This window comes from Terrapene carolina, unplaced genomic scaffold (assembly GCF_002925995.2).
Source record: "Terrapene carolina triunguis isolate 2854851 unplaced genomic scaffold, T_m_triunguis-2.0 Scaffold926, whole genome shotgun sequence".
NCBI lineage: Eukaryota > Metazoa > Chordata > Testudines > Emydidae > Terrapene > Terrapene triunguis.
The window spans coordinates 388,250-405,727 of NW_020665277.1; the positions used below are offsets into that span (position 1 = coordinate 388,250).

At 41.9% G+C, this 17,478-nt stretch overlaps 1 protein-coding gene across 2 annotated transcripts in view; it reads right to left on the reverse strand.

The window, feature by feature from the left end:
- Positions 1 to 16,925, reverse strand: part of CD34 (CD34 molecule) — a 30,022-nt gene extending 13,097 nt beyond the window's left edge. For both annotated transcript variants that reach the window (XM_026661125.1, XM_026661127.1), the window contains exons 1-3: positions 16,657 to 16,925; positions 1,942 to 2,094; positions 721 to 992 (exon numbers count right to left, since the gene is read on the reverse strand). In XM_026661125.1, coding sequence (XP_026516910.1) covers positions 721 to 992; positions 1,942 to 2,094; positions 16,657 to 16,735 — 504 coding nt within the window. In that variant the 5' untranslated portion in view covers positions 16,736 to 16,925. The remainder of the gene's footprint in view (positions 1 to 720; positions 993 to 1,941; positions 2,095 to 16,656) is intronic.
- Positions 16,926 to 17,478: the final 553 nt, after the last annotated feature.

Here is a 17,478-nt window from a genome sequence, read left to right on the forward strand (position 1 = left end):
ACTGTATCAGGAAGGCAGGACAGAGCAAGCGGGAACAGACTGAACTGCAGCAGGGAAGATGTAGCCAAAGGACATGAGATCACTATGGCTGGAGATACTCCAGACTAGGCTAGAAATTCATCTATTGGGGATAGTTTGGGGAGAGTGAGAACAATTCTGCAGCAATGTCAGAGGCAGCCCACTATAGGTTCCTTGCAGCCCAAAGAAATCTATGATATGCACTGCCCTACCAGCCGTTCCACTAGAAATGTGTTTGTATCAGTTGCTGAATCCCTTATAACACACTCGTCAATCCGAGAAGTGTGTTTGGTCTGATGATGTGCTATATCTAGGCATTCTGGCAAGCGGTCCCATGAAAGACAGCGCCAACCAGTAACCCCTGGCAATTCTCTAATGCCTTCAGGGGATCTCAGAACCATTAATGAATATAGCCTCAGAGCACCTGAGGGATAGGGCAGTCTCATTAGCCCCATTTCACAGAGAGGGGGAAAGTGACCTGCCCAGTGTCACAAAGGGAGTTTTTGGGAGGGCTGGGAACAGAATCAAAGTCTCCTGACTCCCAGTCCTGTGCTCCAGCTACAAGGCTCTCCCGTATGTGTGCAGCACTGGATCTGGTTTAACACAGCATGGTACGAACAAACCACGGCTTCTGAAGAAAGTCTTCAGGAACCACATGCTCACCATAGCTCATCAAATGCATAGTCAAGCACTTCCTCCTACCTTCACTGCGCTACTAGGTGGGGGTCCTGTGGTAGCTGAGTGGGAAGTTTGCTCTGTGAGGACAGTAGTAGTGGCTGTCGAAACCATTTCCGAAGTCATGGCTTGTGCTGTCGTGCTGAAAGGAGCATGTGATGTGTTCGGCTGTGAATCGGGAGATGTTTTCACTGACACTGACTGGTCTGACACATCCGTGTGTGCTTGGGTGGGTCCTGCGGAAGTCGCAGGGCTGGTGTCTTCAGTCCCTTTGGTCATTTCAGTAGTACTTGCTTTTCCTACATGGAAAAAAATAGGAGTATGCTTAAGGCCTCTCGAATCAACGCTTGTCATTGTAGTGACTAAACTGCAATATTGATTTGTTATAGCCAGAGGTACTAGAATGTATTATCGGCTGTAGAAAACATGCACATTAGATTTGCTTCATAGTTACCTAATTGTTACATGCACTTATAAGCTGCTTACAGTAGGCTAATATTCTGTGTGTATTCTACAACAGTGTAACGCTGCTATTGCCTGGCTCACCCCCCAACGCTGACCTCCCCAGTGCCACCCCTGCCTTCTCACTGCACTCAGAGCCCTCAAACAAATAGATCTGTTGATTTAAAAAAAAAAAAAAAAGGAAGAGTATGTGTCTCTTTTTAAGATCCTTCAGCTTGAATCCCCTCAAGCCCCTGTCCTATAGCAGAAAAGCAGACATCTTACCTTTAAAGATGCTGTATGCAGAACTCAGAAAGGGAGCGCAGAGACATGTGAGATAACCAGGGCATCTGATCATTATAGTTTAGCCTGCCTGCAGTCCCAGATCTAGTGATCAGACCGCTCCTCCTAAGCATTCACTTTAAAGCAAAGATGGGTTCAAGCTGCAAGTCTTGGATCTAAATCCACACTTCTCTAAAGAACAGAGGTGCGTGGATTTGGGTCCACTATAAAGATAGGAGCTGGAAGCAGCATCTGGAATATTGAAGTATTTCAGGAGCCTGGGGACAAGTTGGGGTTCACATCCGTGGTTCCATACTGGACTCATTTCTAAAATATCATTTTGGTTTAACCATGAATTAAAAGCCCATTTCGATGAGACATTCTGTTCTAAATCATCCTTTGGGTGCCTGCTTAAAGCAAGTTTCACTTTCACATCTTGTAAATTCAATCACTAAAGCACATCAGCAAATGGAAATTGCAGAGAGCATGGAGAATAATTAGCAAGTTCAAATCAATTTCCCATACCTTCTGGTGTTGGTGAAATAGTTTTAGGCTCCATCTTTTCTGTGAGAGTGATAGTTGTTATTGCTGGTGTTACACTGGTGATAGTAGCATTCATCGCTGAAGGTGAGGTAGTGGCTGATGAGCTGTGGTTGTTTCCACCAGAAACTTTATTGTCTGGGGGGGGGAAAGGAGTGTTAATTTATAGCTAAAAAGCACTATATGGCATCTGTTCTAAGAGATGCAGACTGACAGGACTCTGATATTTCAGTCACATGCAACATGAGAGTCCCTTTCTGAGAAGAAATAAGTATGATTTTTGCAATGTTTCTTTTGTTTGTTTGTTTTTACAAGGGGGTTGGGTTTGGTTGCTTCTTTCCCTTTTCTGTTTGAAGGCTTCTGATCCTTGGGCTGCCCACTTGGCACTGACTGTCCTTTTGACACTCGGATCTTGGGCAGCAGAGGAGGGAGGTTTAAGGCCCCCCCATCCCACACAGATACACACTGTCCCCTAGCCTTCATGAAAGGATGACAGACACATAGACTTTAAGGCCAGAAGGGACCATCATGATCATCTAGTCTGATCACCTGCACATAACCCACTCCTGTTATAGACTCATAACCGCTGGCTGAGTTACTGAAGTCTTCAAATCATGGTTTAAAGATTTCACGTTACAGAGATTCCACCATTTACACTCTTTTAAACCTGCAAGTGACCCACGCCCCATGCTGCAGAGGAAGGCGAAAACCCCAAGGGTCTCTGCCAATCTGACCCAGGGGAAAATTCCTTCCCGACCCCAAATATGGAAATCAGTTAGACGCTGATCATGTGGGCAAGACCCAGCAGACCAACACACCCAGGAAAGAATTCTCTGTAGTAACTCAGAGCCCTCCCAATCTAGTGTCCCATCACTGGCCATTGGAGATATTTGTTACTAGCAGTCGCAGATTGCCTACAATGGCATGTAGCCGGTCTCATCATACCATACATACTCTCCATTAATTTATCAAGATCAGTCTTGAAGCCAGTTAGGTTTTTTGCCCCACCTTTCCCCTTGGAAGGCTGTTCCAGAACTTCACTCCTCTGATGGCTACAAACCTTCATCTAATTTCAAGTCTAAATTTATTGATGGCCAGTTTATATCCCTAAACCATTCCCTTCCGCAACAGGATCACTGTACCAGGACTGTCCTGGAGATTGACCACCACTGAGCAGCCCCATGCCACCTTGCGGAAAAGGCAGAGGTCTCTCTGGTATCCTCTGTTAATTATTTGGCTTTGGAAACATTTATTATTTATTCTTTAAAGGGGAGAAAAGGGATTTTTAATAGCTCTTTTCACAAGTAGACAGTTCTTTTCCTTTCCAAAAAAGCTTAACAGCCTTATAATTCATATGGAAGAAATTCAGAGACCAGATCGAACTGGGGCATATCAAAGGCTCAAATGTTAATCTAGTCTCTGTTTGCAACTTTAAACAAGAATGGAGCAGCAACTGGACACGCTGGTCCTGGTCCTACATTAAGCCCATGGGAATACAGAAGTCCAGCTGTGCAGAGCTCAGTGCAGGATTGGACTGTACACTGGCCTAAATTAATAGGTTTGGGAGGAAAGATTCAGCATTTGAAAAAGACCACGTGTGTGCTCTAGGAAAAAGAAATGGAAATTTCAAATATATTCACATTATTGCAGGTACAAACTCCTTCAGGGTTTGATCCAAAGCCCAGTGAAGTCAATAGAAACATTCCCAAAGGCTTTGAATCAAGTCCTTGTTGACTAGAGATGTTGCATCTCTTTGAGGTAAAATGGAACATTTAGAGAAGCATCAAATATTCTAATGTAAAAGTTTGTATATTTCGTAGTAATCACATGATGTGAGATAAATATGCCACCTTTGACTTTGCTTATGTGATATCTGAAGCAAGCCTTAAAAACATTGTTGAAGACTTTTTTCCTCCTGTTTTTCATGCTATTTTATTCCTCTCTGGAAACCTATTTCTGTTTTCCACAAACTGGTTCAATACCTACTTCACATTCTATGTGTTTTTAGATTCTTGTAAAAAATACATTGATTGTCGCATTAGTTTCTATCCAGTAGTGACTGAACTCTAAAACTTGCAAGATAAATTATTTCACCATTATTCATTTTTTCAGAACCTAACAGAGATATTAAGTTCTTTATCAGCTGTTGAGTATTCTAGCCCTGATACATCAAAACACTTAAACTTGTGTTTAACTTTAAGCATGTATGTAAGTCCCATTGAAGTTATGCTTATGTACATGCTTAAAGTTCAACAAATGCTTACTGTTGTTTTAAATGGGAATATTTTCCTGAACTGGAGCCTTAGTGCTTTGCTGCAGTGGGCCCATAATGCTCAGCCCCTGGGAGGATTGAGCCCTAAATCACTTTATGGGATTGATTACAGAAATGGGCTTAATCCATGCTGTTGTCAAGCTAAATATAAAGGAAATATTTTACAATCCAGATTAGGTAATAGACCCTTTAAGAAAGAAAACTGACCCTTGTCTTGTAACTTCATTAGATGAAAATTGCCAACTGTTGATACTGGAAATTCTAAAGTCTGAGTATAGGGTTATGTTAAGAAATATAATTTTGATTGTGTGTGCGCACATGGGAGAAATATTGGAATGCCGAGGAGTTGCCAGCTACACAAGCAAAACACATGAGGAGGTAGATTCAGAAGACCGTGTTGAGATGTCTCTGGCAAATGTTTGGGAGCATTTCAGTCCTCCATGATTCATGCCTCATGTGAATCCTTCATAATCTTGCAAAACATACAGTCAGTACTGAGAAAAACTGGAAGGATTTTGTCATGAGACAATGAAATGATTGGAAAAGCATATAAAGAAGGGAGAGAAATTCACTGCAAATAAGAATGACACAAATGTTGCAAGGAACCCACTACAAGACAGGCTTCAGGGGCAGGAATCGTATTTCAAGTACGTCTTGCTAAAATAATAAATAAAATAATGAAAAGATTGATGTATGTGATGCCTTTCATTACAGGATGGGGTCGGATTAACCAGTTAGAACATAAAAGAGTGGGTGAACTGGGATTCAGTTTTCGCCTTGAGAGCGTATCTGATGGCGAACTGACACTACTCTCAGTCATAGGTAAAAGGCAGAGAAGAATTTTGAGGCCAATGTAAAACTTTCCATGGAAACCCAGAGAGAATTCTGCATAATGGGAGATAATATAGGAGGGCCTTACTACAGACTCCTGAGAATAGGCTTGGTACATACATTCATAGATTCTAAGGCCAGAAGGGACCACTGTGATCATCTAATCTGACCTCCACAGGCCAGAGAAGTCCCCCAAAATAATTCCTAGGGCAAAGCTTTTAGAATAAACATCCGATCATGACAATTAAAAAATGGTCAATGATGGAGAATCCACCACAACCCCTGGTCCATTGTTCCAATGGTTAACTACTCTCAGTGTTAAAAATTTACACTTTACAATTTACTCTCAGTTTGTCTAGCTTCAACTTCCAGCCATTGGATTGTGTTATACCTTCCTCTGCTAGACAGAAGACCCCATTATTATATATTTGTTCCCCATGTAGGTACTCATAGACTGGAATCAAGTCACCCCTTAACCTTCTCTTTGTTAAACTAAATAGATTGAGCTCTTTGCGTTTCTCTCTCTAAGACAGGTTTTCTAATCCTTTAATCATTCTTGTGGCTCTTCTCTGAAACTTCTCCAATTTAGCAACATCCTTCTTGTAATGAGGGTACCAGAAATGGACACAGTATTCCAGCAGTGGTCACATCAGTGTCAAATATAGAGGTAAAATAACCTCTCTGCTCCTAGTAGAGATTCCCCTGTTTATGCATCCCAGGATTGCATTAGCTCTTTTGGCCACAGTGTCACACTGGGAGTTCATGTGCAGCTGATTAGCCACATAAAATACCACAGAATTCACGCAGCAGCACATTCCAGGCAGAAATCAAATATTCCATTTTAATAATCAGTTGGTGTATTCTAAACATAAAAAACCCACTCAACTGCCATGTCAGGATGGATAAAGGGTCCATCTAGTCTGCTATTCTGTCTCCAGTCAAGGCTTGATGGTTCAGAGGAAGGGATAAACCCCTAAAATATAGCTAATTATGCAATACACAGGGTAGTGTTCAGCATTAAACACCAACAATCAATTCTATGAGAGTAGCTTCAGAGTGCAGCCCCCCATCTTTGAGCTTCACAGACCTTTGGTTCATTACTGAAGTTCAATTCAGGCAAAGTCCTGCAGTCCACATAGGCTGAAAGGACGTTGACATTAAAGGCAGTATTGTTTGTATAGGGACTGCATGATTGGCCCTCACACTTCTAGCCAAACTGATCTGTTAATTCAAGGCCCTCATCCGGCAAAGAGAACTGCACAGTTAGACCCCTGAAACCACGTTCAATAAAGTTGCAGGATTGGAGCAACTTTGTGTCTATGGATTTACTGCAACTCTGCATCCTCATTGAAGAAAATGTTCAGGCTACATTCCATGGCATCAACAACATAGAGGAAACTCACAGCGACCCCGCACCCTGTCAGATATTTCACACACAGTTCATAGTCTTTCCAACGCATAGGGGCGGCATTAACATCTGAACACTGTGTGTACCTTTTCCTCCTCGTGCCTATGTTCAGAGTTTCCTTCATGTTGGCAGCCTTAGTATATGGAAATGGTTACAATGAGGTAACTGTGAAGTCTATCCTCCATCTGTACCCCCAAAAGAGAGCAAGTACACACAATGTTAACGGGGAGACCACAGAACAGCTGCACGCTCTCTCTTAACCCCTTGCTGGCAATGAAGAGGACCCCTGCTTTATTCATCTGGAGCAGCAAAAAGCACCCGATACACACAGATTGTACCAAGTCAACTGGTTGCATCTCCATGGTGCTTTCTCAAGTGCTTTGCATGTGCTAACATCACACCTTTAAATATTAGTCTATATGAGGCCTGAAAAGGTTTGTGTCATTTTAAAGATCTTCTCAGGAAGGGGAAGGTTTTCATAAAGAAGAGGAGGTATTTATGTGTAGATATTATCCCAACCAGTTATGTTCTCAAGAAAACTTATATCCTGCATTTTTACTTGTCTTCCAGTTAAGAAGAAAGCATAGATGACAATAAGAAATGTGAGAGGCATTTATTAGAAAACATAATATTGGGAATGTTAGCGTTAATGAAATAAGCCAAGCTGCCATCCCTGGATGAAAGTTTTTAGAACAGATACAGCCTGGAAACTGGCAGTGCAAGCTTTCTTCATATACAACATGCCTCAGACTTGCTCTGGAATGACTCCATCTAACGGCAAGAAGGAAGTTCAGTCTCCATGGCCCATTCTATTATTATCCTGTCTACTTGCAAAGAGCTCATCTCCTGTTTACTCACCAGAACAAGTACCCAGATTTTCAGGAAAGGTTACCATGCTGCCTGTGCACTGGGTGCTGAGCACTTTTGAAAGTCTAGCCCCATGGAAGCCTACTGTGATACAGAAAAATGAGTATCCTACTACCAGCCTCTAAACTAACCATTCCCCCATGAAATGCACTTCCATGACACCTTAAAAGTAGAGATGGGACTGAATTGCAAAGCTCACATCCAAATCTGAATTGTTACACTGTTCAGGGGTGTTTGGATCTAGGGTTTTGGTTTTGGCCAGATTTCTTTTTAAACAAAAGAGATATTCTTTCCAGGAAGGAGCCCAATTCAAAAAAGTTAAATCACTGAGTTTTCCTGATAACAAATCACAACCAGGAGGTATGATGTCATGCCCAGAATAATAATTAACGTAATGTTAAATCTCTCCTTTTCACAGGGCTTTGTGTTTACATGGACATCAGCAGGAAACTTTACCTCATTAGAATGACATAATTCCTTTTACTTGACTTCCCAAAGGGCCATAATCACCCAGACAAACACCTTTGAACTTTTCCAGATGTTTATAAAAATACAAGAGCTGTTTGGCCAAAATCTTTGCACCAACGTGTATCATAAAACAAGGACTGGATCTTCCTCCACCTTAATTTGCCTTCGGATTTGCTCAGTTTTATTACGACTCCTTTTCTCCCCTTGCTTCTCCAGCACATGCAACCATTTTAATACAAGAAGTATCAAAGTGTTTTGAAGCTGTAGGACTAAAAAAGTCTCTAACAATGCAGATGGGAACTGGGATACCACGCCTAAGTGGCATTTGGCTAAAAATCTCAATCATTTATTGCACAGCACATTCTTATTAGTTTTGCAAAACTTGTGTGAATTTTATTAAGGACTTGAGAATTAAAGCCAAATGAAACTTTAAGCATGAAGCAATCAAAGTCTAGTAAGGCCAGCAGGGAAGGGAGTGATAACTTAGTTTGTGTGAGAATTCACCTCCAAATTAGTTGTAGGGGACACAATTTCACAAATATTTATTTTAGTCACCTTTTTACTACCCTACAACAAAAGAGGATCCATCCAGTACTTTGGACATCCTTGACAATCTGATAAAACTAATTAATAAACAGATCTGGCACTTATCCCAGATCAAATAAAATAACCCAGCAACAACATAAACACAACAAAACTTAATTGACTTACCCTCATCATCCACACCTGAGTTCTGCACCAGTGCTACCCAACCCTACCCAACACCCATCTCTTTACAGTAAAGGAACAGACTCAGATCAACAAGGGGCAGTCTCAGCAGTTTGTATCCCATTTTGTAGTATAAGGCAGTTAAATACAGGATTTTCTTCCTCTCATCTGCATCTTCACAATGACTAATGTACAACCTGTGGAAGTAGCTGCCTCTTCTAGGATGGCAATACTAATTAGCCTTTATATAGTACACCTCATCTTCAAATCACTTGACAATCATTTTGTCAAGTTCATCTCTGCTTTAATACTTTAGACTTCAACTATTAATCCTTACAAAAACCTTGCAGGGTAGGTATCAGCCCAATTTTACAGATAGACAAACTGAGGCAGAGCTTAAATGACACACAGCTAAAGCCACAAGGGCAGAACCAAAATGAGCACTTAGGAGTTCCTGGTCCTCTAAGGGTACGTCTACACCTCAATTCAACAGCTCCTTAGCTTGAGCCCCGTGAGCCTGAGTCAGCTGGCATGGCCCAGCCACAGGCTTTTAATTGCAGTGTAGACATACTCTAAGACTACACTTCTGCAGTCAAAGTATACAGGTACAGTAAGTGCATTGGGTGTCAGTAGGCTGTGATTCAGGACCTGGTCTGTTGGTCGGAATGGGGAAGCAGTGGAGAAAGAGGGCAGAACAGAACGACAACAGTGTGAGCCAGGTTTCAATGTTTGCCTTTCATTAAGCCAACAGCTACAATAAGCAGCACCTTTTGGGACTTTGAGCTACATTACTCATAAAGCTCTAGTTTTACTCCTCTCCGGCCATGTGGCAGGAATTCAAGTGGGTGGAGCTCCCTTTCCTTTGGAAATATCTGATAAAATCCCCCTTTTCCCCCCTTTTCCACACAGTCCCAGACAGGATATGGGTGTGGATCTGCAGTCAGGAATGACACAAAGAAAAGAGCAAAGAGAATGTGGGAAGGAGGAGGGTTGACAACTCAAACCATTACATCACTGCAGTCAGCCGTGAGCAGAGTCAGCCAATCAACACTTAACCCTGCTCAGTCAGAGCCAGTAAAGAGGGATTTTGCTTTGTCTTGTAGCCTGACTTAAGTTGGCTCTTAGATAAGCCACTGACCTTAGGAGCCCTATTTCTCAGGCAGCTTCTATGATGCTTGTGGCTTGTATATTTATGACAATCAGCCTTCTAGAAGAAGTTGAACCTGAATTATCATTCCTCCTTGGCCTCACCAATTTTCAGCACTTAAACTCCTTTATTTTGCAGGATCTTGGTAAAAGAATAAGTACTTGAGGATGATCACATGCAGAAACAGGTTGACATATGAAGCATAGTGATGCAGCACCACACTCTTAGGTACAAACACATATAGTTTGCATGAGGTACAAATACATACAGGGTCTTGCACTAGTGTACCATCTACAAGTTTTAATACATGCACTAATAGGACAATTCACTGCACTGTCCACCGGTAGTGCATACTTTCTAGAGTATATACGTCATCATTCTTGCAGTTAATATTGTAGCCATGTAAAAATCACGTAGAGCTGAATCTTGGCATACAGAAATGTTCCTTAAATGTCAACAAAGGTTTGGTTTGGGTTTGATTAAAGTCCCAGGCAAAAGTCTTTATTTTAAACTAACAGGTTTGCCCATCTCTAGTGATTCAGCACCATATTATGATCTCCTGATCTACCCCTTTGATGGTGTAGCTGGAATGTACAAACCAAAGTAACCCCCCCCCATCATTTTTAAAATGCATGTATCAGTTGTTTTTAGCACTTAAAAATAAACTAGAAAGGCCAAGTAGATATTGTGGACAAATATTTCCCACTTAGCAGCTTTCACTCAGAAGGATCCCAAGATATAATGCAAGTTATATTTACATACAGCACTGGCTGAAATGCAGCAGTTCCTGGGATACACAGCACCCTTGTACACCCTTATGGGTAAGGGACATTTTGGCTTCTGACTCTAAGGCTATGTCTGCACTACAGTCAGGATTGACGCTCTGAGATCGATCCACCGGTGGCCGATTTAGTGGGTCTAGTGAAGACCTGCCAAATCGACTGCAGATCGCTCTCCAGTCGACCCCTGTACTCTACCCCCGACGAGAAGAGTAAGGTAAGTTGACCGGAAAATTTCTCCCGTTGACCCCCCGCGGTGTAGACCCTGCGGTAACTTGATCTAAGGTACGTTGACTCCAGCTACATTATTCATGTAGCTGGAGTTGCATAGCCTAGGTCGACTTACTGCGGTAGCGTAGACATAGCCTTAGGCAAATGCTCAAATGAGAGGATAGATGGTTTTGAGGGGACTCAGGAGAAAAGGGTTCTACTCCTGCCTCTGCCATGGAGCCACTCTGTGACCGTGGGTGAATCACTTTGGGATTAATTTTCAAAAGTGCTCAGACGGTGTGGGGTTCAAAGGTTTCAAAACTCCATAGGTTGACATGGTGCTAGGAATGCATCCAACTAGCTCAGCTATGAAATGTAGCCCAGCTGCCAACTAGCAGCTCACAATAGTATTACTTAGCTCTTATATAGCGCTTTTCATACATAAACGTCACACACTTTGCAAAAAGGTATCATGGTCCCCATTTTACAAATAGGGAATTTGAAGCATCAAGGTGAAATAACTTGCTCAAGGTAACAAAACAGGTTAGTGGCAGAGCCAGGAATGGAACCTTAAGTACAATATCTAAAATGTATGAAAAGCAGTTCTTGGAAAGACTATAAATTGTTATAGGAATAAACAGGACTGCCCAGAGGGGTGGGGCAATTTGCCCCAGGCCCCGGGCCCCGCAGGGGCCCCCATGAGAGTTTTTCGGGGCCCGTGGAGCGGGGTCCTTCACTCGCTCCGGGGGCCCCGGAAAACTCTCGCGGGGCCCGGGCCCCCGGAGCTTCTTCCGCTCCGGGTCTTCAGCAGCTGCGGGTCCTTCCGCTCTGGGACCCGCTGCCGAAGATCCCAGGCCCCCTGAATCCTCTGGGCGGCCCTGGGAATAAATCTGAATTATAGTTTAACATTTAGATTAGACAACTACTGAATCACTCCTTATTAGCCTTCAAGTAATGTGTTTCATGATTCTGGATTTGCTTTTACCCTGAACCTATTCTAATCTTACTTCAGAGTCTGAAAAGATATGGCAATAAATTTTCCTTTGGAACAGCATAGAGCTGCTCTGTTTTCATTTACTATATGTCAGTGGGAAAGAGGGAATTCTTAGCTTGCTATATAAGCCAATTTGTACATAGCTCTTGAAAGGCATCCTTCTATTGTCTAGCACGGAAGTGGAGAAATGTTGCTGGGAAACAAGATTAAAAGCCAAGGGAGAGATCAACAAGGAAATTGATTAGGAGATGTTTGCTTTGTTAAAGTTGTGCATCTGAGCTGGGTCATGACCCAGAGAGGTGCTGAACACCTACAGCTCAGAGGTCAGTAACAATTTGCAGGTCCTCAGAACTATGCAGGGACCTACACTTAACTATGACGTGACAGACAAATTGTTCCTTCCTTAATGAACATGATTTTAAACAAGTTGGGGACAGTCCTATTCCAGCACCATAGCAACTAGGAAGCAAGGTGATGGAACATCTTCTAGTGGAATAAGTGCCTTTACATCACTACAGCACCTACCGCAGAAGGTGTGTCTTTCTCTCTCCCGATAAGCAACCTAGGTACTTATCTGGCCCATTGGAACAATATGAGTTCTGCATTATGTGCACATAGGTGCAAAAGCATGCTGAGTTGTAAATGCACAATTGACGTTACTGTTTTCTTATTCTAAATATGTGAATTGTTTCACTCTCAATTGATGTTTTCATAGATATTATGGTACCAAATCTCAATTCTCTCTCTTTGGTAAAGATCCTGCTGCAATGCACAAAGAGATAAGAAACTGTTTATAACTAGTTCAGTGGTGTTGGGCAAGACAGACAGGGTCTCCAGAGTTACTATCCATTTCCAGGGAAGGGAGATTAGCTTAGCTGTGGACTACAGGTGACTTGGTTGGAGTCTGCATGCCACTGACCCTTTGCTGACTGACCCATGGTACACAATAGAGTGATTTTGGAGAAGTCTGTCAGTGCATATGGGCATAAACTTTTCATATGGTTTGTGATTTTATTGCAATGCTAGAACTTGGGCAAATTTCAGTGAGAGGTTGGGCAAATTTGGAATGGGCTGGGGCCTGAATTTCAGGTAGAAACAAAGTGAAATTGGATGAGTTTGACCCCAAGCCAGGTGTTTTGGTTTGTTTTGATTTGTTTGGTGGTTTCTGTGATACTCTGCACCCCACATTCAGCATAGTAATATGATTATGATATAATTATGTGGCATCTTGTACAAGGTATGCCTTGTAAGGTATCATTCTAAAAGAATTGAACATTATCTTGTTGGACTGTATGCAAAGTTATAGAATCATAGAATATCAGGGTTGGAAGGGACCTCAGGAGGTCATCTAGTCCAACCCCCTGCTCAAAGCAGGACTAATCCCCAGACAGATTTTTGCCCCAGATCCCTAAATGGCCTCCTCAAGAATTGAACTCACAACCCTGGGTTTAGCAGGCCAATGCTCAAACCACTGAGCTATCCCCCCCCCAGTACATAGTTTTGCTATGTACTGTATGTGTTACTGAAAGATGTTGTGAAGTTGAAAACACCCACAGCTAGCCTTTCAGGTACAACAATGAAGAAGCTAGACAGTGCTAATGGCCCATCAGCAAAGACAACTGACCTTGGAAAAGGTTTATCCTCACCCGGTAACGTTTCAGCCAGCCTATGAGTAATGGATGCTATGACTCAGCAAGGCACGCAAGGGCATGTGACCAGACCACATGACTCTGAACTACATTTTGGTACCTGTATTTTTCTACAAGCTGGGCTGGGGACTTAGCTTGGAACAAAGGGTTCCCACCATATGGAAAAACTATATAAGCTGGGGAGTGACATCACCTCTTGGCCTCACTCCCCCCACAAGAGAACTCCTGGAAACATCTAAGGATCAAAGACTGAACAGGGGAAAGTGCTGGTCCCAGGCTAACGGGATTTCTAGCCTGTGTATGGAAATTTGGTGAACTGCTTATATCATCAGTAAGGGTGAGAGATTGCTAATGCAAATCTTATCTATCTAGTAAATTAGGCTTAGTTTGCATTTTTGTTTATTTGATAGATAATCTGCTTTGAGCTGTTTGATATCACTTATAATCACTTTTAATCTATCTTTCTGTAGTTAATAAACTTGTTTTATCTTAACCAGTGCGTCTTTAAGTGAAGTGTCTGGGAAAATCTCAGCTTGGTTAACACAGGCTGGTTTTTCATATCTTTCCCATATCGAGTGGGAAGTGAACTATATTAATGAACTTGCATTGCACTGTGCAATGCAAGCTCATTCTGGGTTTATACTCCAGCAGGGGTGCAAGCCCAGGGAGCTAGGAAATTGTTGTGCTCCGTTATGAATCTATGAGAGGCTTAAGTAAGGCACTCAGGTAACTCAGTTGGGTGTGTGGTGCCACCTGCTGTTGTGTTGGGTGATAACAGGGCCTGGAGAGCTGGCTGAATCACCAGCAGAGCAGTGTGAGAGAGAGACCAGCCCCGCTAAATTGTTAGGGGGCACAGCGGTTCCAACGGCTCCCAGACTGCATCCCGGGGGTAACAACCTGTCACAGGTTCCCAGACCTTTATCTCCTCCTGACCAAAAAGGTTTATTTGTATGAATCCCTGCAAATGACCAAATTTTGCACAGCACCTGCTATAAGTCTTCCTGAATGAAAATAAGGCCTTCGGAGCAGCTTATTGTGGTAACAAGTGACTAGAAGGGCTAAGAAAGGAGGAAGGGGAAATAACTTGTAGAATTAAGAGATGTGCAATAGAGCCTGTGCTTACATGCTTGAAAATTGATGGCCAGAACCACTTCCTTTGCAGGAACTGGTTTTTAATATCATGCCACTGAGTTTATATAGTCTTCTAGTTTGTGGACACCTGAAAAAGCTCATGTACTAGAAGCCAACAAAAAGGCAGCATTGTCTATGGACTAAGATAAGTAACTAGGATATAGAACTCCTGGGTTCTGTTTTCACCTGTATAACTGATTCACTGTGGAACCTTGAGACATGTCACCTAGGGACTTATTTCACAGGTGCTAGGCACTCTCAGCTCCAACAGAAGTCAACGAGAAACACAAGTGTTCAGAATCTCTGAAAATCATGCCCTTAATCTCTCTGTGCTTTATTTTACTCTTCTATGGAATGGAAATAATACCTTTCTATCTCACTGGGGTGTTCAGAAACTTACAGACTTGAAGGCCAGAAGGCACCATTATAATCATCTAGTCTGATCTCTGGCACATTCCAGGCCATAGAACCTCACACCCCTATTCTTGTAGTAGTGGGGCCACAGTCATTGGCTGAGTCACTGCAGTCCTCAAATCTTGATTTAAAGACTTCAAATTACAGAAAATCCACCATTTACCCTAGTTTGAATCAGTAAGTGACCCATGGCCCATTTGGCAGAGAAAGGCAAACCACCCCCAGGGTCTCTGTCAATCTGATTTGGGGAATTCCTTCTTGACCCTAAATATGACCATTAGTATGTGGGCAAGACCAACCAGCCAGACATGGCCTGCATCATGCGGGAGGTGGCCTGCATCATGCGAGAGGTCAGACTAGATGACCATATTGGTCCCTTCTGACCTTAAAGTCTATGAGTCTATGTGGGAAACTAATTAACTATTTGCAAAGCACTGCAATATCCTGTACAACTGCAGAGTATTGGCTTGGCTACTAAAAGGTATCATATTTTACAGTATGTGCATTTTCTCTCAAAGTCCATTGCAGGTACAAAATTAAAAAATAACCCACCCTCCTCCCCTCCGCCCCCAAATCCTATCACTTGATAATTTTGCCTTTACCTTTTTTCATCTCACAAGTGACTCAGATTTCTAATTCCAGAGGTATGCTGTTGCACAAAAGCCTTGCTTACCACACACCTCAGACAGTCATACAATGCTGAAACACACTTTAAAGGTTTCTTCATACTGCACTTTCTGTAAGTGCATACTAAAGGATGAGATAAAATGGCTCAAACGAGCAATATGTCATGCCAGCTTGATAGAGGAGTGAACCTGATCCTTTTTGAAATATTAGCAATGAAACAAGAGACAGAAGAGCACAATGTAACTGATTATTTAAGAGGATCTACTATCTCACATTTCATTGATAAAGGGGAATATAAAGTAGGTTGGATACCTACAGGATCTTGGATGTTATTCTAATACAACATATTCAGACAAAAAAGTCCCCTTATAATTTATTACACCAATCTTCATTAGTATTAAGATTTTTGGTTTTAGATTAAATACATGAAAAATCTATCAAAAAGTTAAATATTGCTTTAAAAAAACAACTAAAAACCAACAAACAAAACACCCTACACAAAACAAAAACGTACACACCAAAAATCCTTAGAATTTCTCTCTCTCTCTTTTTTTTTTTCCTGGTGCTGAGTGTTACTTGTGGAATTAAGAAGGGTGGAGGATTCCCCATAGTCACAGAGAGTTCATCTGAGGAAGCAAAGGTTTTTTTGGAAGCGGGCAGATTTTTTATAATACCAGGTGTTGTAGTTACACTTGTTTTTTAACTAAGTGTTTAATGCCTATAAAATAATCATCACAAATTAGAAACCTCTGTCCTTTTAGGCTAATGCAGAGCAACAAATGACACACATTCATTAGAGGTACTCCGTACATTTACATCTTCCTTATAACATGGTTTCTAATGGGATGCTTTCAGATCTTGGTTCCCAACTCTGCTTAAAGCTGTAATAATTCCTGTTCAGAACACTCATTTTGGGCTGTTTTGGGGGAAATGGACTGGGGAAGTGTCCTTCCTCTACATATAATGTCCTCAATATAATGCTCTCCACATAAATCGGCTCCAATTTTATTGAACATACATTATATCACACTTATAGTACTCACTCTTTTCCCTACCTTGCTATCCAAGGAGCAGTAGTACAGAGAGGTATTTCCCTGTTCATTATTTCGCCTCCACCACCACCCCCCAGCTACTCTATTTTGTGCTTAACGCATTTAGTAGCCATAAATGTAGCCTTTTTATGTTTAATACTCACCCATCAAGCTCAGAACACAGAACATTGTCCAGAAAAGCTGCTTCCTCTTCATTGCTTTTAAACTCCCCAGTAACAACATCCCTGCTGATTACTTACAAGCAAAAGTGGATATTACTTTAGTACTCTTGGGTTTTTAAGTTCTGCTGCAGCTCTGTTGAGACCGTGTGCAGCTCCCCTTTAGTTCAAATCTTTGAGGCCAGTAACAGATGGGGTGGAATTCCCTTGCAGGGGTTATGCTTGTGGTTCCAAATTATGAGGTGGAGTTTGTCCAAAGCGTGATCTAGCTTTAAATAGTTCTTAGCAATCTCACTATCACATTGTTAACTTTTTCCCCTCCCCTATATCCTTTTTTTTTTTTTAAAACATGACATGCTTAACTCTTTCATGGAAGCTGATTCCTTTCACTTTAAAAATGAAGAGAGATGTACAATTTGCATTACACTGAAAGTGAGCATAATATGGCTTGTGTAGTTAAAGTAAAATTCCCCTTTTACCCTGATTTAATATAACTTAAAAGCAGTATAAAAATATGAAATTACATATCCACCCACACCCACCCCTGTATGGTAATATTGCAGGAACTTTGAAGGCGTTTAGAATCTGGGATTTTTTTGAGTAATTAAATTAAGAATGAACCTGGGGCCAAACCCATCACTGACTGAAATAGGAACAATGCCGTTTACTTCAATACTGAATTCACTTAGGCCAGCCGTGAACATGGTTCACAGATGAAAGGGCTTTGAAACTTATGGTCAGTATTGGGACTGAGCAGGGCCGGCTCCAGGCACCAGCTTCTCAAGCAGGTGCTTGGGGCGGCCGTTC